This window comes from Zootoca vivipara, chromosome 10 (genome assembly GCF_963506605.1).
Source record: "Zootoca vivipara chromosome 10, rZooViv1.1, whole genome shotgun sequence".
Taxonomy (NCBI): Eukaryota; Metazoa; Chordata; class Lepidosauria; order Squamata; family Lacertidae; genus Zootoca; species Zootoca vivipara.
In genome coordinates, this window is record NC_083285.1 from 38,291,524 (window position 1) to 38,317,228 (window position 25,705).

A 25,705-nucleotide genomic window follows, 5' to 3' on the forward strand; every position below is an offset into this window, starting at 1 on the left:
GGCGTGACTGAAACTGTATACAGTACTACTGTAAACATGGCTCTACAATCCACCTATAAAAGGCATTTTTAATACCTTGTAAGTGTGTGCTTATTACCCAGAATAGCTTTTCTGAAAAATGGGAGGGCTGCTGATCCAGCAGAGCCTGCCCATAACGTGGAAGGGGAGATTTCCTTACTGCACTTCAATGTGTTGGAACATAGAGCAGAATTCTGCTTGCAGTACTGTATTCTTTTGGTTTAATCTTCTATTTTTGGTCTTCTACAATCATTTTAACATCCAATACTATTCAAGACTTACTGAAACGTTTTACAACTACAACTTTGTGATTTATAAAATAATTTTTGATCTAGTTATCATTGATTGAATGCAACTCAATTATATGTGACACTCCACTTGTAAGACTGCAGTCCTCAATAGTTCCTTGGGTGTAGGTTGTAGTGAACATGACAGCACCACGTTTTACTATCTGAATCAGAAGTGTGCTTGCACATGAAAGTTCATACCAATAACAAACTTAGTTGGTCTCTAAGGTGCTACTGGAAGGAATTTTTTAATTTTGTTTCGTCTATGAATTCAATTTGCTGTATGCAGATAATCTTAAATTCACTACTGCTTCAACCCCAAAACTTAAATCTTGAAGAGTAACCTAGCAACCTCAAGCAGTGCTAAATAGGACTATTTCAAATCTGAAACGTCACTTAGTTCATCACTCATAGTTTTAACATCACTCTGAGCAGAAGTCAAATTGAAGAGTTTCTTATTTAGGAAAGAAATTTCTTTCTGTCTTTCCATTAGATCCCCAAGCAGTCTCCCTATTCTTAATGTTAGTTCATCTAGCATTGGTTCCAAATGTGCCAAATCCATCTTTAAGTTGTGTACTTTTGGTTTTAAGTCATTTGCAAAGGCTACTGTTGTAAGAACTTTGGCTCTATCACTTTCCAAATCTAAAAGCTTATTTAATTGCTTGTTAAGTTCAGCATTCAGCTCAGATGATTTTGTCTTAATGTGTTCTATTTGTCTGGCATTTTCAGATGCAGAACTCCGTAGTATTGTAGTCCTGTCAATGCTGTTTGTAAGGAGAGTCCCTATACTTTTTATTGTAGTCCTTTCAGCTTTATCAACTTTGTCTTCTAGAGTATGTAGATTCTCTACCAGTGAGGTTACATCTGCTTCAAGACCTGAAATGCGTCTAATATCAGTCTTCACAGCGGCAATCTTTACAGAGAAGTTATTAGTTACTGAAGCGATAATCTCCTCATATTTAGTAACTGCACGAAAGAGAGATGTTAAGTTCTGCTGAAGCTCCTCTTCTTCTTGACTTAACTTACTAGACCAGATCTGCATGGTGTTCACTTCCTCCTGCAAGTGCTTCATCTGAGCAATTATATGAAGATCTTCCAGTTGCTCCATTAAGCTTAATGTCTTCTCACACTAAGAATTAAAAAAAATCAGGAGAAAATTGCATTTTAATTTTATACCAGCTGTCTAGAAACTTAATTAAAATATTAATGTACAATATATTCTTTAGTGTTTCCTTCAAACTTTAAAGGGAGAAAGGATGTGCAACTCATACATATGTTTTTGATTAATTTATTAATCAATGGTGTTAGGTCCCAAAAACAGGCATATTAGAGTGCAGAGGTGTATTTAGTTTTCTAGCAATGGGGAAAATTGTAAATCTTGATTCTCATCAACAAGCAGTTTTCCCATATTACACTTATAAGATGAACAAGATCCTTAGAGGTGGTTGTCTTACCATGGAAGAGGCAAAAGGAACAATAAATAAACAAATCATAAAATAAGTAGGACCTTTCCCTAATCTTGTACCAAATTATCCAGCCCAGGTTATTTATTAAAATGTGAATTTATTTTTATAGTTGCATGATATTTGATGCTTACCCTGTGAAGCATCTTAGTTCCAATGTTATTACAAAAAAAGTTATTTAAAGTGTTACCAGCATTGCTACTGATATTGCAATAGGTCACAACTTGCTAATCTGAAAGTTATAGTAAAACCAGAATCTGATTATTGGATACGTAACTCATCTAGCTGTATGAATAAATAGAAGAAAATAGTTTTGTTTCACCAGCTGGGCGCTTTTCTTTGGACAGGTAGGGAAGTTTTTGGATAGGTAATGCCCACAGACAAGCTTTACACATTTCTATTTAAATTTTTGTTGGTTTCAGAGTTGGGGGATAGTGTTAAACAAGGAGACAAAGGGCTGAAAATTACAGGAAAACCACCACAAGTCACAAGATTTGTGTATGCTTTTCATTTTTCAATTTTCATTTTTCGCAAAGTTCTTAACAGGATTTAAGTTTTTATGAAACAGCAGCAGGTGTTATTACAGCACCAATTCATTCCATTCTATTGTGTATAATGCGGATTACTCCTTAGTAACTGATTTTTAGCTCTTCCTAGAATTTGCTTATGGATTTTACAAAACCCCAGAATTTTGTAATCTGTCATAGATCAAATACTTCCTTATCTAATTGGTATCAGGCTCTAGAAAAATCAGGTGTATGGAAATGGAGAAAAACGTGAAAACAGGAGGAGCAATCAGACATTTTCTACACCCTCACTTTACAAGTTGGCTCCTTAATAGTTTGTTATAATTACAACTGATGTTCTTTCTAATAAAATACACTTTGGGTGGCAATATTCTAGAAAAATGGCACACAGGCGAATGCATACAAAACTAGCATATAGTACTTTAATAGGCTCTACTATCCGGAAAAAATGGTGTTGCTGCATTTTACTGTTAAAGCAAAACAAATGTGTCTGTGTGAATAACTGTTGGCTTTTCAAAGTCAGGTCCAAGGAAAATTGCTTCCTCCTACTAATCACACCCAATTGTACCATCTCATTCTAAATAACTTTTTATTATTTTTTCTGACTTACATGATTCTGTGCAGCATATGCAAGTGGTGAAGTGGGAATACCTTTCATATGACAATTAATATGCCTTTATTAATTGCTTTATTACATTTCTTTCCATATACCTATCAATTAAATATCTATAGTTTCCCCTGCCTTTACTCCATAAAGCCCTTATTTATCAAGATACCTTTTAGCTTTGTGATAATCCAGTTGTAATATCTGTATCCATACCTGCTTTCTCTGAAAGCATGGTGTTCAAACTTTGTAACAGTTAAAGCAACCTTTTAAGCTGAAATGAGCATAAATACATTAACTTGAATAATACAGCTTAACAGATATTGTATATCTTCCTAATACAATGTAGGATGCAAATACATATTCCAATAAAAAAAACCCACATAGGAATGCAAACGTATTTTCACCTTTTCAAAGTCTTCTCATGTAAAGGGAAAAACCTTGCTTATTTCAGTGAATACCAACCAGCTAATTGAAGTTGCAATTGCTTCAGCAATACTGTTCATTATGACTAGTTCACTCGTCATTCACACTGTGGTACTTTTCTATATATTTTTCTGTTTCTGTTGTAGATTCTGCAAAGTCATGGACTTTCTCTTTTAACACAAGCACTTCATTCTGCAGTTTTAGTAGGCTGTTATCATACTGCATGCCTTCAAGCGTTTTTTGTATGTCCATTATATCAGATACAGCTTTCATCATTTCATCTTCCACACTGAACACCTTTATAGTCATGTCTTCCATTTTCTTCTCTACAGCCGTTAGATCCCTTGATAGTCTAACAACAGAGTGAATCGCATTCTCTATTGCTGGTAAATGAGTTTTGCACTCTTCCAGTTTGGGTTCATAGACTGCAAGCTTTTGCCTTAGATCATTATTTCTGGCTAATATACTGTTCTGCTGCTCTTCTAATTTTCCAACTGCCTTGGTATCAGACTGTAGCTGCTGCTCAACTTTAGCCAGTTCATCTTCCTCTTGCCTACTTAATGTTTTGAGGTTTCTTACAGTACTGTCTTCAAGATCTTTCAGTCTTTCAGAAAGGGATTTTAGTTTTTGATCTGCTGCGTTGATTTGAGAGGTCACTTCGATATGTAAAAGCCTGGCTTCCGATTTTAAACTGCTAGTATTTGTATCCAGTTCAGTCTGGCTCTTTTCCCAGGACTTAATTATATTTTGAAAATTTGCATCAGTGGTCTGCATCTTTTTAGAGAGTGCCTGCTCACTGTTTTGAATGTCACGTATTATGTTACGGAGGTTAGATACTTCTTGTTCAAACTTGGTCACCATGGAGAGAAAGAAAGAGGCTTCCTGCAGGATACCCGAAGAAGATTCAAACTGCATTTGTAACACAAAACAATGTCCATCTTCACTTAATACAGATTTTGCACTTTTTTTTAAAAAAAAAATTATACAAAGGTTTTCGATAAACATAATAAGTTTTGTGTGTGTGTGTGTATATATATATATACAGGTGAAACTCGGAAAATTAGAATATCTGCAGCAAAATGAATGTTGCTTTTTAAAAGTAACAGCAGAAAGCAAAACATGAAAAGAAAAAAGACAAACCATTTAAGCTATAGTCTCATGATCACAAGACTCACACAATAAATATTAGAATATTTTTCATAAGTAATTGCACTATACAAGGTAAAACTTAAATGCCATTAAATGAATACAATTTCAAACAGCATAAATGCTTCTGGTAGAGATACTGATAATTTTTGAATACATTCTTAATTAGCATTTATTCAGTATTATGCTCTATGACATTCAAAAGGTAAAATAGTGGCTGCAATATGGCACAGACTTATTTCTCAGCAAGTATGTTTAGCAGCTCAAATCAATTTAAAGTGTAATCGACTCAGGAAAAAAGTTCAGTGTTACTTCCAGGAAGTTTGCATAAGATTGAAACTTTAAGCATCTGGTTTTCAGAGAAGAAACTGACTTCATTCATTCATACATATATATATATATATATATATATATATATATATATATATATATATATACCCCTTCATGGATCAATGCCTTGTCATGGCGAAGGGGCTTGAATAACTCGGAGAAGCTATGAGCTATGCCATGCAGGGCCACCCAAGATGGACAGGTCATAGTGGAGAGTTTTGACTAAACGTGATCCACCTGGAGAAGGAACTGGCAAGCCACTCCAGTATCCCTGCCAAGAAAACTCCATGGACAAAGACAACAGGCATATAAAAGTTATGACGCTGGAAGATGAGCCCCTCAGGTCGGAAGGCGTCCAACATGCTACTGAGGAAGAGCGGAGGACAAGTACAAGTAGATTCAGAGCTGATGAAGCGACTGGGCCAAAGCCGAAAGGATGCTCAGTTGCGGATATGCCTGGAAGCGAAAGGAAAGTCCGATGCTGTAAAGAAAAATATTGCATAGGAACCTGGAATGTAAGAACCATGAGTGGAGGTAAGCTGGATGTGGTCAAAAATGAGATGACAAGAATAAATATCGACATCCTGGGCATCAGTGAACTAAAATGGAAGGGAATGGGCGAATTCAGTTCGGGTGACTATCATATCTACTACTGTGGGCAAGAATCCTGTAGCAGAAATGGAGTGGCCCTCATAGTCAACAAAAGAGTGGCAAAAGCTGTAATGGGATGCAATCTCAAAAATGACAGAATGATCTCGATACGAATCCAAGGCAGACCTTTTAACATCACAGTAATCCAAGTTTATGCACCAACTACCGGTGCTGAAGAAAGTGAAATTGACCAATTCTATGAAGACCTACAACAACTTCTAGAAATGACACCAAAGAAGGATGTTCTTCTCATTACAGGGGATTGGAATGCTAAAGTAGGGAATCAAGAGATAAAAGGAACAACTGGCAAGTTTGGCCTTGGAGTTCAAAATGAAGCAGGGCAAAGGCTAATAGAGTTCTGTCAAGAGAACAAGCTGGTCATCACAAACACTCTCTTCCAACAACACAAGAGACGACTCTACACATGGATATCACCAAATGGGCAGCATCGAAATCAGATTGATTATATTCTCTGCAGCCAAAGATGGAGAAGCTCTATACAGTCAGCAAAAACAAGACCTGGAGCTGACTGTAACTCAGATCATCAGCTTCTTATAGCAAAATTCCAGCTTAAACTGAAGAAAGTAGGAAAAACCACTGGGCCAGTAAGATACAATCTGAATCAAATCCCTTATGAATACACAGTGGAAGTGAGGAACAGGTTTAAGGATTTAGATTTGGTGGACAGAGTGCCTGAAGAACTATGGATGGAGGCTCGTAACATTATACAGGAGGCAGCAACGAAAACCATCCCAAGGAAAAGGAAATGCAAGAAAGCAAAATGGCTATCCAACAAGGCCTTACAAATAGCGGAGGAGAGGAGGCAAGCAAAATGCAAGGGAGATAGGGAAAGATACAGGAAACTGAATGCAGATTTCCAAAAAACAGCAAGGAGAGACAAGAGGGTCTTCTTAAATGAGCAATGCAAAGAAATAGAGGAAAACAATAGAATGGGGAAAACCAGAGATCTGTTCAAGAAAATTGGAGATATGAAAGGAACATTTCGTACAAAGATTACCATAATCAAGGACAAAAGTGGTAAGGACCTAACAGAAGCAGAAGACATCAAGAAGAGGTGGCAGGAATACACAGAGGAATTATACCAGAAAGATATGGAGGTCTCGTACACCCCAGGTAGTGTGGTTGCTGACCTTGAGCCAGACATCTTGGAGAGTGAAGTCAAATGGGCCTTAGAAAGCACTGCTAATAACAAGGCCAGTGGAAGTGATGATATTCCAGCTGAACTATTTAAAATTTTAAAAGATGATGCTGTTAAGGTGCTACACCCAATATGCCAGCAAGTTTGGAAAACTCAGCAATGGCCAGAGGATTGGAGAAGATCAGTCTACACCCCAATTCCAAAGAAGGGCAGTGCCAAAGAATGCTCCAACTACCGCACAATTGCGCTCATTTCACACGCTAGCAAGGTTATGCTTAAAATTCTACAAGGCAGGCTTAGGCAGTATGTGGACCGAGAACTCCCAGAAGTGCAAGCTGGATTTCGAAAGGGCAGAGGAATCAGAGACCAAATAGCAAACATGCGCTGGATTATGGAGAAAGCTAGAGAGTTCCAGAAAAACGTCTACTTCTGCTTCATTGACTATGCAAAAGCCTTCGACTGTGTCGACCACAGCAAACTATGGCAAGTTCTTAAAGAAATGGGAGTGCCTGATCACCTCATCTGTCTCCTGAGAAATCTCTATGTGGGACAAGAAGCTACAGTTAGAACTGGATATGGAACAACTGATTGGTTCAAAATTGGGAAAGGAGTACGACAAGGTTGTATATTGTCTCCCTGCTTATTTAACTTATATGCAGAATTCATCATGCGAAAGGCTGGACTAGATGAATCCCAAGCCGGAATTAAGATTGCCGGAAGAAATATCAACAACCTCAGATATGCAGATGACACAACCTTGATGGCAGAAAGCGAGGAGGAATTAAAGAACCTTTTAATGAGGGTGAAAGAGGAGAGCGCAAAATATGGTCTGAAGCTCAACATCAAAAAAACCAAGATCATGGCCACTGGTCCCATCACCTCCTGGCAAATAGAAGGGGAAGAAATGGAGGCAGTGAGAGATTTTACTTTCTTGGGCTCCTTGATCACTGCAGATGGTGACAGCAGTCACGAAATTAAAAGACGCCTGCTTCTTGGGAGAAAAGCAATGACAAACCTAGACAGCATCTTAAAAAGCAGAGACATCACTTTGCCGACAAAGGTCCGTATAGTTAAAGCTATGGTTTTCCCAGTAGTGATGTATGGAAGTGAGAGCTGGACCATAAAGAAGGCTGATCGTCGAAGAATTGATGCTTTTGAATTATGGTGCTGGAGGAGACTCTTGAGAGTCCCATGGACTGCTAGAAGATCAAACCTATCCATTCTTAAGGAAATCAGCCCTGAGTGCTCCCTGGAAGGACAGATCGTGAAGCTGAGGCTCCAATACTTTGGCCACCTCATGAGAAGAGAAGAATCCTTGGAAAAGACCCTGATGTTGGGAAAGATGGAGGGCACTAGGAGAAGGGGACGACAGAGGACGAGATGGTTGGACAGTGTTCTCGAAGCTACGAACATGAGTTTGACCAAACTGCGGGAGGCAGTGCAAGACAGGAGTGCCTGGCGTGCTATGGTCCATGGGGTCACGAAGAGTCGGACACGACTAAACGACTAAACAACAACAACATATATATATATATATATATATATATATATATATATATATATATATATATATGGCAAATGATGTAATTACTAAACTTGATTTTGCACCTAAGTGTAGATTATCTAGCAACGTACAGTTAATACTAGTTAATGAGAAAATATCTCAGACTTTAGAGAAGTTGAGAAACACCCACAGCATTAAAATGACACCCTTTTGAATTACCTTTTCAGATATTAAGTTAATCTTATTTTCCGTATCTTGAAACTTGGCAGCTTCCTGCTTTAATAAATAGTATTTCTCTTCCACTTCAGCCAGCTGAGCTGACTGCTGAAAAAGAAACCTGGGAAATGTAGAAATTAGAAAAACAGAATCAGCAAACAACTTACAAAGCAATAGACTTTTTCCACGTTACTGAATCACCTACTTCAGCACAACTTGCAATCCAAAAATATGGCTGAAACTTTATACGTGGAACACACATGGACAACAAAAACAGAGTTTAGTACATCCTACTCTTAGGAAAAACTGCAGCAGAAGAAAGGCCAAACTAAAAAATAAACTGAAAAATAAATATTTAAATGTAATGGTTCTTTAGGCCCTAAACTTTAGGGTCTCGCCTTGAAAGATACATATGCCTGCATAGAGTTCCAGGTCATCAGGTTCTGATTTCTGTTTACATTTAGGTACATCCACACTGCTATTAATGTAATTACTTGTATAATTAAAATTTACAATTCACTTAATATTCTGATCCTAAAGTCATACAAACTTTAAATAGTTACCTACCCAGCAGCACCAGTGGCTTCTGCCAGTTGAAGCCCATTGTAAAAACATTTAATATAATATTGTTCATGCCCACCTAGACTCCAGTGGCCCCGTTTAGAGAGGTATTGCCAGGATTATTTTTCTGGAGTACAAATTACTCTGATTATTATCTGGATACGAGTAACCTCAACAGGTGCTCTAAAAAGTCACAGCTTTTCCCCAAATAGCTCCTTAATACAGTATATTGAAGAGACAGCATATGGACCAGGATACATATAAATTCCTCACCGAAATCTCCTCTTCCCCAGACTTTTAATGATATCCTTTGATTGTCAAAATGTTTTAGAATGAATGGCATATCAGTTGCATCCTGCCCTACCTCTGTCTTAAATCCCGGTCACATAACGCATTTATATGGAAATGCCATACTTAATTTAGTGATAACAGTAGAGCCAAACACAGATGTTAGGTATTATACCAATTCATGTCCTAACCCTGCTGGGCAAACTAAGACATGATTCTGGCTTAACATAGGTCAGCACCTCAAACTAGGCAGTGAGCAGAACCTGAAAGAAACTTTTGACAATATCTTGGCTTTTGACATGTATATAGCCTAAGATCACAGCTACAGACTTCTAAAAGAAGGGAAAGAATGGCATCGGTCAGTGGTGCTACACAACCAGAAAGCATTTCATTTCCCACAAGTGGCTAGTCCCTACATAAATATAGGAATGAACTGACTCTCAGCAATTTCTTGGGTAGCCCAATCCTATAAATGTTTAGTTAGCAGTAAGTTGAGTTGAATGGAATTTATTCTCAAATAATTGCACATACAATTTCAGCTTAGCCTTGATTTTAAAATTCAGTTACAAATATATGCCATAATTAAAGAGCAAATGTGAAGGATTCTGTTAAGGCATGATGTTTATACTTAACAGTATAGACAGATGACTTGAGCCCCAAAGCTGAACCTGCCAACCAGCTCAAGATGAAGAAACAGGTTTGGGGTTATCACTTGCAGAAGACATCAGTGTAAAGACTAACTTTCCAGTCATTTTGCTTACCATGACAGCCCTACGCAAGCTATAAGGGACAGTAAACTCGAGGCCGTTCGTGGGTCCCACCAGCCGGACTTTTCATCACCAGTAGTCCTCAAGATAGGTGCTGTCTTCCCTTGATCTTCAGTTGATTTAGCTGAAAGGTTAGCTTTCCTTCTTTGCTTAACTTCAGCCATATTTCCAACGTCTTATACGGGAATGCCTGCATAGATGTGGGGGTGGGGGGGGTTGGAATGGGACAGATGACGACCCGCTACTTACAAATCCTCTTTTCAAAAATGGACTGAACACGCGCCTGATCCTATGCACGTTTAATTAGGAAGCAAGTTCCGCTTTAGTCAGTGCATTTTTTAAAATATTTTTTATTATTAAACAAATTTAGCAAAATAAGTTATCAATGAATATAATCAATTACATTTCCCCCTTTTTTATTCCCTCCCCTCCCCTCCCCCCTCTAGACTTCCCTAAGCTTCCCTCTCTGATTTGTTAATATATATTATTTTCTGCATGTTATAAATTTGTACATATCATTACTTTATCTGTCATATGTTCTACCAATAAATTTGGGAATGTTTATTCAAAACCTGCCAAGGAGTCCAAGTCCTTTTGTTGTCTTTTTAAGTAATTTGCATTCTTCCTTAAAGTCACAGTTGTCTTTCTCACGTATTCTGTATGTTAACTTTGCCATCTCCGCAAAGTCTTGCAGAGGAAACTTAAGCCTGCCCGCCCACTAAGGAACGCAAGTGCAGAACTCGCTCCCTAGCAAGGAAGGATGTTTGGGGTTGCACCCTTCATGCTCATAATCCCTCATTCAACAGGTTCCCTTTTCTCCTTGCTCCCGAGTTTAGCACCCCATCCACCCCCGTTACTAAGAAGGGGGCGGAAGTTCTCCCAACTTTTACCTCGGCCCCGGGTCTTCACGCACAGACGCCCGCTTCTCGGCGCCACGTCAAAGCGCATGCTCGCCAGTACTTACCCCACCCGCGGGCGCGAGAGGGGCGGTCGAAGGAAATTAACGAGTGAGGATGGCGAAAGGCGCGCGCGCTTTCTTCCTTTCTGGTTGGCTGGCGGGTGCCGAGCACAGAGACCAATGGCAGCGCGCGCGCCCGGGTGGCTCGGGTCCACGAGCCTCCGCGGCTTTGTTCGCCCGGCGCCTGGTGGTGGGGGCTTCTTGAGAGGCGGGGGCTCCGTCGAACTAGGCGCCTCCCCTCGGAAGGTGCGGTGCGGACTCGCCCCGCCCCCGCTAAGCGATTCGCCTTGCTCCGGGGAGGAGGAAGTGGCCGCTATTTCCTGGGTGCCCCACCCGGGGTGAAAAGAAGCAGACCCTGTCAGGGAAGCTGCGCCCCTGGCCCGCTCCCCAGAAAACGCGCATGGTGCTGCTTGTGTTCTTCAGGTAACCCTTTCGGTAGCCGTGAGGTGGGGGGCAGGCAGAGGGGGCGTGGTCTTGTGAGGAGAAAATAAGAAAGACACGAGTAGGCGCGAGAGGGTGGGTGGGGAAGAAGGGGGAGAGAGACGGTTTGGATGGGGGTCACGTGGGGAATGGGGGGGTCACACATAGGAGGGGCGCATTTAGATGGGGAAGCTTCGCATTACTCGATTATCCGGGGCGGGAGAGTGGGCCGCCTGCCTATTGACTTCTCAAAAGTCCGCTCCTGTATTTCTTTATTAAGGCAAATGAGAGGCTGGCTGGGTTTGGGTATTATCACATAGCTGATAGATTTATATGCACATATATCCCCGGGGGAAGTCACTAAATTCTGATGGTAATCTGTTGCCTGAAGACGCAACTCGATGCACCTGACAGCGCAAATCCCAGTAACAATAGATAATCCACCTTTTCGGATGCACTTCCTCAAGTCTTTTGTTCTGCATAATTCTGATGGCATATGTGGGCAAATATCCAAGATCATATGTCATCTCCCTATTGCCTTTCCTCTGGTAGTTTGACTGGAACAGAATGGCTCCAGTTGGTGAAGTCTCGAGACTTATCATTATTTTGCAAGTTTGTTTTTTTTTGCTTGTGTGTGTATTCAGATGGCTAGACAAGATAACTGGCAGCCTGTGCTATAAATAACTTATTCTATACTTGGAATCTATGTTGCTGTTGCCAGCAGCTTCTTAGTAATGGTAAAGACCAATAAAGTATAAAGAGGTAAACAATAAGCCTCCTAGTGTGTGTTGCACTGAACTACAGAAGTTTGTAATGGATGTTCTACATTAGTCTAGCTAGCAGTGACTTCTATTGGAAAGTCTTCTGTCAACTTTATCTGTATTCTAATGATGTGTGTGTGTTTTAATTGGCTTGTGGATTTAGCTGTGTTTTATGTACAATTTCATTTGTCCATTGCTTGGAGAGCACTTTGATCAAGTAGTTTTTAAACCTGTAGAGTTTTGCAACATTAATTTTATAATCTCAAGCTTCCAGTGGCTTTAATAGAATCTATATAGGTCATGTGCAGCTTTTTTCAAGTGTATAAAAACTTTTAATATCTGCATATTTGACTGCACTTCTTTTTTGTGAATTACTGTAGATTGAATTAATTAATATTGTGCTTCTTAATATTGGTATCTATATTTCCCAAGATCATTAAATAACATTTTTATTATCCACTTGCCTATCTCAGATCATCATTCCTTTGCATTATTGAATTACCTTCTGATAAAGTTTCCTGAGGATTTCTTTATTTTGTTACATTCAGATTACTGTTTGGAATGGTGTATTATAAACTTCAGTGAACCCCTGGTTCATGATTAATTAGAGAACTACCTACATACTGATGCCTCCAGAATCAATTGCAGATTGAAATACTGGTAAGTGTTGTCTGTCTAATAAGAATCCATAGAATCCATAGCAATCTTTACTTGATAGACAGTTGTTTTCTGATCCATGTATACAATGCACTTTTTATGCCAATAAAGAAGATTGACTGATGCTTGGTTGACAGTTTTAGTTTTTCTTGAAATAATGTGATAGTAATTTTTACACACTATAAGGGTATTTTGTAAAATCTACTAAGTTTATATTGTCTTGGCTAGCTCATGTTACCATTCAGCAAGGAAGAAGCAAGTTGGAATAAAAATGGATATGATGGCTCGAAGTTACTTGCTTCAGAATTGCGAGGCATTGGAAAGAGATATCAAGACTTCTTACATAATGGATCATATGATTGCGGATGAAGCATTAACATTGCTGGAAGAGGAGAAAGTAAAAGCCCAGGTAAACTATTTGCAGTTTTTGTATTTAACGCTGCTGTAATATTTAAGCACCTACAGACTGTATGCTCTCTCCTATAATGTAGTGCACTTCTGGTTCTCATGGACATTAGTGCAATACAAAGTTGAACATTGAAGTTGTAAAGTGAATATCTTTAACAGAAAAAAGTATAAAACTATTTTAACTAAATGAAAACCTGGATTGGCTGCAGATGAAGCTAGTTGCAATTAGAGCCCATGGATAGGGTACTAATTGCAACTAGCTTCATCTGGAGACAGATGGCTTTGAAATCAGTGGGACTCTCCCCTTTATTTCAGTGGCCACTAAGTGAAAATAACTTACTCTGTGACTAATAACAGTAATTTAATAATGTTAATAGGAAACATAGCAAAATAGACATGCTCAATTTACCTCAAATAAAATGTTATTGTCTTAATCTTCTAGAAGACCTGGTTGCACTCAGATTGTATGCTATAAGAATGGTTTCCAAATTTGAGAAGGAGGGGTGTCATTCTTCATAGGTTTGAACAATTGTCTCCCTGAATATCTTAGACACAGTTTTTCATACGAATGTATGTTTTTGTTGAATTAATACTTTATAGATGTGTTCCTGTGGTATGCACATGGTATTAAGGCTGCAAATGTACACATGCTTACCTGGAAGTAAGTCATAGTGCTAAATTTAGACATCATGCTAAATCATGGTTTAGCACAATGTGAATTAACCTAGTCTTCTTCTAGGCCCTTGTGCTCTACTACCAGGTGGCCAAAAGAAGCTTTCACTTCTGTTTTTAGTTAACTACAGCTTTCTGTGTCATCTGAACTTAGAACTGTGGTTAACATTAAGTACAGTTAAATCTGGGTGGGGAATCTGAGACCTCCAGATGTTGTTAAACTCAAATTCCCATCTTCCCTGACCATGGTGGCTGGGACTGATAGAATACAACAACATCTGGAGAGTCACAGGTAGTTTAAAACGAGCACGTTTTTTAAAAAACCATGACTTGAAATATTTTAAGCTAAACTTTTAATCTTAACTACTGTGTTGTTGTCAGATAACATGACAAATCTTGCTTAATTAAAAGCAACAGTTGCTTTGGGAGGAAGCTGAGAAAGTGCAGAAGAAAACTAGGGTTATTCATTTCCTGCAGCTAAACTATGGTTTAGGATGATATTCAAACACTGCTATTGAGACTTATTTTGGAATAGACATGCATCATATTGGACTGCAAAAGTGCACAACTGCCTGGATTGTTCGCTAAGTACGGTAACCTGGCAATTGTTGTATGGGACATAATCCACCTAAATCCAAATTTATTTGATTTCAGTGGAAGAGATTTAAATGCAAGGTTCTGCTATCAGAGCACTTGTAATTTGAAATCTCAGTTATCCAAACACACAGAATTACACCCAAACCTTGCTACACAAATGGTTGATTCATATATCCAAATAGCCATAGTTTGCCCACTTGCTTGTTTGTTTGGGTTTTGCTAGTTTGCAGCAGTCATTTTGGGCAGAAACTGTGGAGGAATAAAGACTGGCCATATCAGGAAGCAGGAGAAATTGGACAAATCAGATTTTCCTTTGTTTGGCTTTTGCTGATTGGCTGCAGTAATTTCACACGGAAAGCATGGATTAGAAATGTTCCCAAAGAAAATAATGGAAATCATCAGCTTGCCTAATAAACAATTTCCTGGGAGTGCATTGTGTTCCAATCGCGGAAATGGGGCTTAAAAGTGCAGAAAGTTGGATAGATTGTATCAAATATGTATTGTCTTTTTCTCCCCCTTATTAGACTACACAGAGAGAACGAGCAGCTATGTTAGTAAAAATAATTCTTGCCAAAGATAATTATGCTTACGTATCCTTCTATAATGCACTGCTTCATGAGGGATACAAAGATCTTGCTGCCCTTCTCCAGGATGGCATCCCTATTATTTCCCCTTATAATGGAAAGAACTCTATGGATGGAGTAACTTCATATGGTATGACAAACTATTCTTCATTGCATGAAAATATTCTGTCCTCTGCTTTTTATTGAAAAAAGTATTTCAGGAGATTTTTAATTCCTATGGTCCCTTCATTTCCAAGTGATTTAATCTACAATATACAAATCCACTAAAGTAAGTCAACAATAGGGTTGCATTAGTTTTTGTGGCTTGTGTGTAGGAGCTTAAGTTTCATACTGTTACTATTGCACATTGGGACTAGGGTTACCAGTAGATTAATTTCCCCCTTCCAGGATTGTCTCCCTACCAAACAGCTGATGAATACAATTTGTGGTTTTTTTAAAGGGTTGGCTGCTACACCTACAACCTAGGTGATTTGAAGCCAAATTTCTTTTAGTTGGCATCTAAATAGAATAATTATCATGAGTGATGATGCTATTCTGTGTATTAGGAGTAGTGATGTAGTACGGTATTTCTATTTAATACTTTAAAGGTCTGCAAGTTATATTATCTAAATTCTTTATTGTTTTTTGTATCTTCTCTTTTTGAATTTAAGTTAAGACAATTCTCTGTGAAGGTGGTGTTCCACAGCGACCAGTAGTGTTTGTCACTCGTCCAGAACTAGCAAATAGAATTCAACAGAAATTGTATAAATTAAAAAGCGATCCAGGATGGGTTATTGTTTATGGCATGGCAGGCTGTGGAAAGTCTGTTTTGGCGGCAGAAGCATTACGTGACCACAGTCTTTTGAAAGGTATTTCTAGCTGCTTTGTATCAATAAGATACGTTCTGCTTCCTAGAGGTTATTCCAAAGGATAGTTCACCTCCAGACAAGTGGCAATATGTGGTGAAAATAGCTTGCCTGAATCATGTATTTTTTTAATTTTTAATTTGTGAATACTAGAAAATGGCAGAGAACGTTAACTTGCATGAGTAGTAGTGCGGTTTGACTCACAGAAGCAAATAGTTATGAAATAAGCTATGACTTGCATTAATATTAACTAATTACATTATTTTTATAACACAATTGGTGCACTAACTTTTCATGTAATATTGCTATCACTGTAAAAGTGAAGGGTATTAGCTGTAGCAGCAAAAGAGCATATCTGGTGTGAATAACAGTATTTTGAGCTTTGAGAACTGAGCCCTATATGCCCTCTTTGAATGATGCAATCAATATATGTGTCCTATACCAATAATTTGTGCTGAATGTAAACATCCTGTTCTCATTTGTTTCTCTTAATGTAGCTTGATTTTATTTATTATTTTAAGAATTTTACACTGTTTGGCAACCAAAAGATTCCCAGAGCAGTTTACATAATATCAATAGTAAACAAGACAGTCCCTGACCTCAGGTTTACAATCTAGAAAATGTGTCATAAAAGTAAATTGTATGGCAGGGGAAGAGGAAAACAAGCCAATTTAGGCACAAGTTTTTAAAGATAAACTTTTAGAATTTTGTTTAAGTTAGCTTTGTTGCTTTTTAAAATAAACAAATTTGTTTGTGTTTAGGGAAACAAGTAACTATTTCTATCTACATTATAAATTGAACTTTGCATCTTTTTGCTAGATTGTTTCCCAGGAGGAGTACATTGGGTTTCTGTTGGGAAACAAGACAAGGCAGGTCTGTTAATGAAACTCCAAAATCTCTGTCTAAGATTAGACCAGGACTTCACTTACTCTCAGAGGCCACCACTTAATATCGAGGAAGCTAAAGATCGCCTTCGTTTGCTATTTTTGCGCAAATACCCAAGGTACTGTCAATAGTGTGAAGAAATATTTGCATATTTCAAGTCAGCTACTAGAATTGTGTTGTTTTTGTTTCATTTATGTACTCATTGGCTTAATCAAGACTTTTCTAAGGACTCAGCTAGACTGGTAAAGAGATTTTTATGTGTTGTATGTGCGCTATAACATTGTTTTTCTCTACCTGTTTTCCCTGTTTCAATTTACAACGCTTTAAATTGAAACGCTTCTTAGATGTGTCTAGATCCAGCCCAAGTCACAATTAGCAATGCTCTATCTTCTAGCATGTGAATTTTAAGTTCCTTACCATTGGTGAATTCTTTGCACGTTTACTTGCTTGACAAGAATTCTAGATTGCATGCTTGGTTCATCTAGAGCAGGGTGATCCAACTTCTCAGACCAAGTGGGCTGCAATAGTACTTCTACACAGAACCTGCAGGACACACACTGAATTAAATTTCCAGGTCATAAATTGAAGGGTTCGCAATGTAGGTAATATTATTTAATATACACAATTGTTGTTGTTTAGTCGTTTAGTCGTGTCCGACTCTTCGTGACCCCATGGACCATAGCACGCCAGGCACTCCTGTCTTGCACTGCCTCCCGCAGTTTGGTCAAACTCATGTTCGTAGCTTCGAGAACACTGTCCAACCATCTTGTCCTCTGTCGTCCCCTTCTCCTAGTGCCCTCAATCTTTCCCAACATCAGGGTCTTTTCCAAGGATTCTTCTCTTCTCATGAGGTGGCCAAAGTATTGGAGCCTCAGCTTCACGATCTGTCCTTCCAGGGAGCACTCAGGGCTGATTTCCTTAAGAATGGATAGGTTTGATCTTCTAGCAGTCCATGGGACTCTCAAGAGTCTCCTCCAGCACCATAATTCAAAAGCATCAATTCTTCGACGATCAGCCTTCTTTATGGTCCAGCTCTCACTTCCATACATCACTACTGGGAAAACCATAGCTTTAACTATACGGACCTTTGTCGGCAAAGTGATGTCTCTGCTTTTTAAGATGCTGTCTAGGTTTGTCATTGCTTTTCTCCCAAGAAGCAGGCGTCTTTTAATTTCGTGACTGCTGTCACCATCTGCAGTGATCAAGGAGCCCAAGAAAGTAAAATCTCTCACTGCCTCCATTTCTTCCCCTTCTATTTGCCAGGAGGTGATGGGACCAGTGGCCATGATCTTGGTTTTTTTGATGTTGAGCTTCAGACCATATTTTGCGCTCTCCTCTTTCACCCTCATTAAAAGGTTCTTTAATTCCTCCTCGCTTTCTGCCATCAAGGTTGTGTCATCTGCATATCTGAGGTTGTTGATATTTCTTCCGGCAATCTTAATTCCGGCTTGGGATTCATCTAGTCCAGCCTTTCGCATGATGAATTCTGCATATAAGTTAAATAAGCAGGGAGACAATATACAACCTTGTCGTACTCCTTTCCCAATTTTGAACCAATCAGTTGTTCCATATCCAGTTCTAACTGTAGCTTCTTGTCCCACATAGAGATTTCTCAGGAGACAGATGAGGTGATCAGGCACTCCCATTTCTTTAAGAACTTGCCATAGTTTGCTGTGGTCGACACAGTCAAAGGCTTTTGCATAGTCAATGAAGCAGAAGTAGACGTTTTTCTGGAACTCTCTAGCTTTCTCCATAATCCAGCGCATGTTTGCTATTTGGTCTCTGGTTCCTCTGCCCTTTCGAAATCCAGCTTGCACTTCTGGGAGTTCTCGGTCCACATACTGCCTAAGCCTGCCTTGTAGAATTTTAAGCATAACCTTGCTAGCGTGTGAAATGAGCGCAATTGTGCGGTAGTTAGAGCATTCTTTGGCACTGCCCTTCTTTGGAATTGGGATGTAGACTGATCTTTTCCAATCCTCTGGCCATTGCTGAGTTTTCCAAACTTGCTGGCATATTGGGTGTAGCACCTTAACAGCATCATCTTTTAAAATTTTAAATAGTTCAGCTGGAATATCATCACTTCCACTGGCCTTGTTATTAGCAATGCTTTCTAAGGCCCATTTGACTTCACTCTCCAAGATGTCTGGCTCAAGGTCAGCAACCACACTACCTGGGGTGTATGAGACCTCCATATCTTTCTGGTATAATTCCTCTGTGTATTCTTGCCACCTCTTCTTGATGTCTTCTGCTTCTGTTAGGTCCTTACCACTTTTGTCCTTGATTATGGTAATCTTTGTACGAAATGTTCCTTTCATATCACCAATTTTCTTGAACAGATCTCTGGTTTTCCCCATTCTATTGTTTTCCTCTATTTCTTTGCATTGCTCATTTAAGAAGACCCTCTTGTCTCTCCTTGCTGTTTTTTGGAAATCTGCATTCAGTTTCCTGTATCTTTCCCTATCTCCCTTGCATTTTGCTTGCCTCCTCTCCTCCGCTATTTGTAAGGCCTCGTTGGACAGCCATTTTGCTTTCTTGCATTTCCTTTTCCTTGGGATGGTTTTCATTGCTGCCTCCTGTATAATGTTACGAGCCTCCATCCATAGTTCTTCAGGCACTCTGTCCACCAAATCTAAATCCTTAAACCTGTTCCTCACTTCCACTGTGTATTCATAAGGGATTTGATTCAGATTGTATCTTACTGGCCCAGTGGTTTTTCCTACTTTCTTCAGTTTAAGCTGGAATTTTGCTATAAGAAGCTGATGATCTGAGTTACAATCAGCTCCAGGTCTTGTTTTTGCTGACTGTATAGAGCTTCTCCATCTTTGGCTGCAGAGAATATAATCAATCTGATTTCGATGCTGCCCATTTGGTGATATCCATGTGTAGAGTCGTCTCTTGTGTTGTTGGAAGAGAGTGTTTGTGATGACCAGCTTGTTCTCTTGACAGAACTCTATTAGCCTTTGCCCTGCTTCATTTTGAACTCCAAGGCCAAACTTGCCAGTTGTTCCTTTTATCTCTTGATTCCCTACTTTAGCATTCCAATCCCCTGTAATGAGAAGAACATCCTTCTTTGGTGTCATTTCTAGAAGTTGTTGTAGGTCTTCATAGAATTGGTCAATTTCACTTTCTTCAGCACCAGTAGTTGGTGCATAAACTTGGATTACTGTGATGTTAAAAGGTCTGCCTTGGATTCGTATCGAGATCATTCTGTCATTTTTGAGATTGCATCCCATTACAGCTTTTGCCACTCTTTTGTTGACTATGAGGGCCACTCCATTTCTGCTACAGGATTCTTGCCCACAGTAGTAGATATGATAGTCACCCGAACTGAATTCGCCCATTCCCTTCCATTTTAGTTCACTGATGCCCAGGATGTCGATATTTATTCTTGTCATCTCATTTTTGACCACATCCAGCTTACCTCTATTCATGGTTCTTACATTCCAGGTTCCTATGCAATATTTTTCTTTACAGCATCGGACTTTCCTTTCGCTTCCAGGCATATCCGCAACTGAGCGTCCTTTCGGCTTTGGCCCAGCCGCTTCATCAGCTCTGAATCTACTTGTACTTATCCTCCGCTCTTCCTCAGTAGCATGTTGGACGCCTTCCGACCTGAGGGGCTCATCTTCCAGCGTCATAACTTTTATATGCCTGTTGTCTTTGTCCATGGAGTTTTCTTGGCAGGGATACTGGAGTGGCTTGCCAGTTCCTTCTCCAGGTGGATCACGTTTAGTCAAAACTCTCCACTATGACCTGTCCATCTTGGGTGGCCCTGCATGGCATAGCTCATAGCTTCTCTGAGTTATTCAAGCCCCTTCGCCACGACAAGGCATTGATCCATGAAGGGGAATATACACAATTAACATATTTAATTGAAAATGGAAGAGAATGGTCATTAGCGCTAGCAATGCTCCTTTAGTACTTTAGTACAAAAAAGGCTGCCCTGCAGGCTTTGTGTTGAACCACTCTGACCTAAAGCATCAGCCAGATTTGTTAGCTGTCATTAATAGAACTCCTTACTCCCATTTGATTCTAGTTGTAACGAGCAATATGTTGAACATGTGTCCAAAAGACTTACAGAATTGATTCAATATTACTAGTTCTAGACTATGGCTTCTCCACAGTCACCAGCTATCTCTGGCTGATCTCAACTCATCTAGATTCAGAATTTAGCAGTATTTAGCTTTTTCTGTTGTGTTTTTTGGAACATACCTAGCTGTTTTTTGGAAAACAACTATCTTTTAACAAATGTGTTCAAATGAGGTAATGAATACAATATTACCAAGCCCTTTAACTCTGCAAATGTTTGTTAAATGTAAAATACATAGAAAATGCTTCTCACTAACTGTAGAACTGCTATGTTTTAGTCCAGTCAAGCTCTTGAGAGTTGTCCCAGACAATAATTCTTTCTTCTGGGCAATTTTAGTTGTTGTGGATATAAAGCACATGGGACTCAATTTTTTTGTTTAGAATAAATATTTAAAAGGGAGCATGTTTGAAAAATGAAATGAAATGAAAAGTCTATTGGTTCTTAACATATTAAGGAATCTCCAAAGCAGGTGTACAGTGCCTCCAAGCTTGACATGTTTTTTTCTAATAGGTCTCTCTTGGTGCTTGATGACATTTGGGATTCCTGGGTATTAAAATCCTTTGACAGTCATTGCCAGGTTCTTATCACCAGTAGAGATAGGAGTGTAGCAGATTCTGTAGCTGGTAAGGATTGCGTCTTCTTCCTTCTTTGAAGTATTTAAGGTTACTCATGTACAGAGTGGTTTTTTTAATTGTGTTGCCATGACTACCATTAACACTTATTAAGTGCAACAGTAATGTAGGCATTGTACAGAGGAGAAAAACTGCACTGTCCTTAAAAAATAGCTCATAATCTCTGTTATGTAGCCAGGAAGACAGAGATGTAGAAAGACAGGATCTGAGCTTTTAGTAATACTGCTTCTTATTGAATTACACAGAATGACCCAGTATCAGTGAGAAACACTGAAGAGCATACAAAATTTAAGAAAACTGTAAATAGTTGATTCAGACAACTGTATTAGGGAAGAGATAGACAACAACAGAGGAAATTAAATAATAATACCTTAGATGGTACAGCATGCAACTCGTAATCTCACATAGGGCAAAAGATTATTGCATTGCACAGGGTTGGACTAGATGATCCTTGTGGTCCCTTGCAACTTTACAATTCTATGGAATATACCATGCATATAAACCATGAACAAAAATAATTAAAATAAACAAATATAGCACATTTAAACAAGCCCAGTTAAAATTCCCATGTTGTAACTTTAAAAAATCCTAATTACAGTGTAAATTCATATGTAGCATGAATTAATTTAAATATTTCCTTTTTTATTTGAATCTTAACTCTAAACACAGGCAATAAATATGAAGTTCCTGTGGAAAGTGGACTAACACATGAAAAATCACTTGAAATATTATCTCGGTTTGTTAATATAGAAATAACAGAACTACCAGAAAAAGCTGATTGTATTGTAAAAGAATGCAAAGGTAAGAATGCTCATTTTCTCTGCATTTTGAAACAAACCATTTTTAACTTTCATCGTATATCTGCTGTTTACTAGACTTGTGACCTCATTCATATGTCATGATAAACCTTATTACAGATTTACTGTAAAAACAGCATTTGTTCTTCCTTTGAAAAAATGTAGGAGAAGGAAACCACAATCTCTTGCTGTTTTCAAACTGAGCATTGTGGTTTTTTTCACTTTGAACAATCTACAATCTGTATCTAAGGTTTGCTCTTGACTGACAGAGAAAACAAAGCAAAACCCACAGTTTGGACATAATGCTAAGCCCGAGGTATCATGGTTTCTTCTCCCATGTGCTAGTGCAGAGAAGCAAAGTGGGTGAGATCAATATGTGCATAGTAAACAATTAGCTACGGTTAACTGTGATGTCTAAGCTTGACCAGTGAGCAACTCAATGTAAAAATTACATTTCCTTCACAGCATTCTCTTTGCAATTTGCTATTCTTTTATCAAAAGTTTAATTTTCATTTAGTAATTTCACCCATTCCTGTTTTTCAGGTTCTCCTCTTGTGGTATCTTTGATAGGAGCATTATTAAGAGATTTCCCCAATCGCTGGGAATACTATCTTAAACAACTTCAAAATAAGCAATTTAAAAGAATAAGGAAGTCATCATCTTATGATTATGAAGCACTTGATGAAGCCATGTCCATAAGTGTTGAAATGTTGCCAAAAGATTTCAAAGACTATTACAGAGATCTTTCTGTCCTTCAAAAGGATGTTAAAGTGCCTTCAAAGGTAAAACCCATTTTAAAGAAACACTGGTGGTGGTTATGGAAATTGTGACTTTTAAATCATGATAACAAATTGTGACCATGACATTTTGCAGAAAACTGATGTTGTAATGAGAGTGACATTAGAACTGACCCATCCTTGAGCATAATTTCTCCCCTTTTCTCTCAATGCCATGGTAGCTGTAGCTTAATATGTAATGTTTGGTCTTGTTCCCTTCTTCACTAGCCAAAGCAGACTCAGAGGTGGGATTGTTTCAGAAGTGCTTGCCTCTTTGCTTACAGGGTGGTGGGCATTATGCAGCTGCTAGGGGTATCAACTATTGGAATACAGTGATACCTTGGTTTATGAACACAATTGGTTCCGGAAGTCTGTTCATAAACTGAAGCGTTCATAAACTGAAGCGAACTTTCCCACTGAAAGTAATGGAAAGTGAATTAATCCGTTCCAGATGGGTCCGCGGCGTTCGTAAACCGAAAATTCGTAAACCGAGGTGTTCATAACCCAAGGTTCCACTGTAGTTCTTAAAATGGCTTCTGCATTGATATAGAGTGGAGCGCTAGGTAAACATTAGGATAAAGTTGTCAAAAGCAGTACATATATTTTCTTAATAATAACAAATATTATAATTAAATATTAGTACTTAGTAGCTGAAAAACATGGGAAAGCAGTTGGAAAAATAGTTCACAGATTCTCAAAAAATTATATCTATATATGCACAATTTTGTTTCTATGTAGTGGGAACAATCCATACTAATCTTAAATCTAATTGAGACAGTTAAGGCAGAGGGCCTTCGTGGTAGCGGCACCCACCTTGTGGAACATCCTTCCATCAGATTTAAGGAGATGAATAATTATATAACATTTAGGAAACATCTGAAGGCAGTCCTGTATAGGGAAGCTTTTTAAGGCTTAATGTTCTACTATGTTTATATATATGTTGGAACCCAGGCAACCCAGTCAGATGGGCAGCGTATAAATAATAAAATTATTGTTTTTAGCAGTAGTACGTGCTTAAGGCCTCTACTTATATCAGCAAGATCCATGACCCCCAGAAGAAACTTAATTAGAGGCCTTCACTAGGGAGGAGACATGGAGAATTATCCTTTATGAAAACATTTTTGCATGAGTGCTGCATTGAATGCCATCTGAAGGACACTTTCTGCACAAGTGCTTCCACCTGACTTAGAATTGACATTTGAACTGTGGCAATGCCTTTTGTTTGCCTGAAGGAGGATTGGGGCAGGGTGGGGAGAGAGAGAAAGAAACCTTATTTTTCATGGTTGGAATGTAGTCTAGTGTACAAAGATAAGACTCTTACCAACTTTGCTCTACCAATTTCTGCCTCTGGTCCCATCTACCACTGACATACAGCCTCCAGAGGTTTGCTTATGATGCAGTGTGCTCTCCTTGCTGAAAATGGCTCTTCCTACTGATACATGGGGAAACTTTATGGATTTCATTGGTTTTCTTTGGTTGCATAGAAATTTGGTTCATTTGCATATTTTAAATTCTGAATTTGATTATCACCAAAAGTATGTGCTACTTGACCAATTATTTGTTTCAAAATGCACTTCAGGTATTCTGTATTCTTTGGGATATGGAGACAGAGGAAGCTGAAGACATACTGCAAGAATTTGTTAACAAATCTCTCCTGTTCTGTGATCGGAATGGAAAATCATTCCAGTATTACTTGCATGATCTCCAACTTGACTTTCTTACAGAGAAGAATCGCTCTCAGCTTCAAGTATGTTTCTGACTTTATAGTGGTGACATATAAGCATTAGACACAGCTTAAAAATGTACTTATGCAGTGTGCAAAATATTCTTATTTAAATTGCTAGTTGTACAGTTACATATCCACCAGTACTAATTTCTTAATAGAATACTAATTCAACTTTTAAAGCTATTTTGATACAGCACAACATAAAATGCTTTGTTAGATTAATAGTGGCACTATATGACATTGGCAGGTTTCTTGTATGACACAAGAATTTGCATGCTTCCCATTCCTTAGCAGAGCAAAGTCCAAGAGGAGGGAGTATCTTGGGGAAATCTATTTATATTTGCTAATAATCAAACAGAAGTATCTAAAAATTCTTCTGAATTTCCTCAAGTGTTTGAAATGATGAAAAAGTTAGTGTTTTATTTGCTTTTTATGGTTATTAAAAATGGGCTTCCTTATAGGGGAAAGTACTGTGCCATCTTTGAAGCATAGTTTTAGCTTGTTTTGTTAAAGCACTTAATATTTCAGAAATATTGGGAGATGATACTAAAATGGGTGGGGGGAGGTGGATTTTAAAAGCTCAGTCTAGTGGCTTTATATGCTTGGAAAAAACTGTTTGTGGATCATTTGTTGATTTCAATGTTGGGACAGGTCTTTCTGCTTATTCATCCCTTACTACACAAGCTGTGGGACTCAGGTGGCACTGTGGGCTAAACCACTGAGCCTAGGGCTTGCTGATCAGAAGGTCGGCAGTTCAAATCCCTGTGACGGGGTGAGCTCCCGTTGCTTGGTCCCAGCTCCTGCCAACCTAGCAGTTCGAAAGCACATCAAAATGCAAGTAGATAAATAGGAACCGCTATAGCGGGAAGGTAAACGGCGTTTCCATGTGCTGCTCTGGTTTGCCAGAAGCGGCTTTGTCATGCTGGCCACATGACCTGGAAGCTATACGC

The 25,705-nt window shown here is 38.7% G+C and overlaps 2 protein-coding genes across 6 annotated transcripts in view; one reads left to right on the plus strand and one right to left on the minus strand.

Moving 5' to 3' along the window:
- Positions 1-637: 637 nt before the first annotated feature.
- On the minus strand, positions 638-11,049 carry IKBIP (IKBKB interacting protein). Of its 3 annotated transcripts, none has more exons than XM_035126905.2 (4): positions 10,838-10,970; positions 9,942-10,137; positions 8,335-8,452; positions 638-1,434 (listed from the first exon to the last, which is right to left on the minus strand). In XM_035126905.2, exons 2-4 carry the CDS (start codon positions 10,109-10,111, stop codon positions 679-681), a joined length of 1,044 nt encoding a protein of 347 aa, XP_034982796.1. In that variant the 5' UTR covers positions 10,112-10,137; positions 10,838-10,970; the 3' UTR covers positions 638-678. The 3 variants fall into 3 exon arrangements, with proteins under 3 accessions (XP_034982796.1, XP_034982794.1, XP_034982793.1); XM_035126903.2 differs by having other exon boundaries at positions 1,432-4,234; positions 10,912-11,049; XM_035126902.2 differs by having other exon boundaries at positions 1,432-4,234.
- Positions 11,050-11,095: 46 nt separating this feature from the next.
- The window catches only part of APAF1 (apoptotic peptidase activating factor 1), a 48,808-nt gene continuing 34,198 nt past the window's right edge, over positions 11,096-25,705 (plus strand). For all 3 annotated transcript variants that reach the window (XR_004693307.2, XM_035126889.2, XM_060279714.1), the window contains exons 1-10: positions 11,096-11,328; positions 12,635-12,746; positions 12,972-13,152; positions 14,945-15,134; positions 15,655-15,852; positions 16,669-16,852; positions 21,335-21,447; positions 22,126-22,257; positions 22,797-23,035; positions 24,609-24,776. Coding sequence is in view for 2 of the 3 variants with exons in the window: in XM_035126889.2 (XP_034982780.1) it covers positions 13,015-13,152; positions 14,945-15,134; positions 15,655-15,852; positions 16,669-16,852; positions 21,335-21,447; positions 22,126-22,257; positions 22,797-23,035; positions 24,609-24,776 (1,362 nt within the window). In the remaining variant the exon portion in view is untranslated. The remainder of the gene's footprint in view (positions 11,329-12,634; positions 12,747-12,971; positions 13,153-14,944; positions 15,135-15,654; positions 15,853-16,668; positions 16,853-21,334; positions 21,448-22,125; positions 22,258-22,796; positions 23,036-24,608; positions 24,777-25,705) is intronic.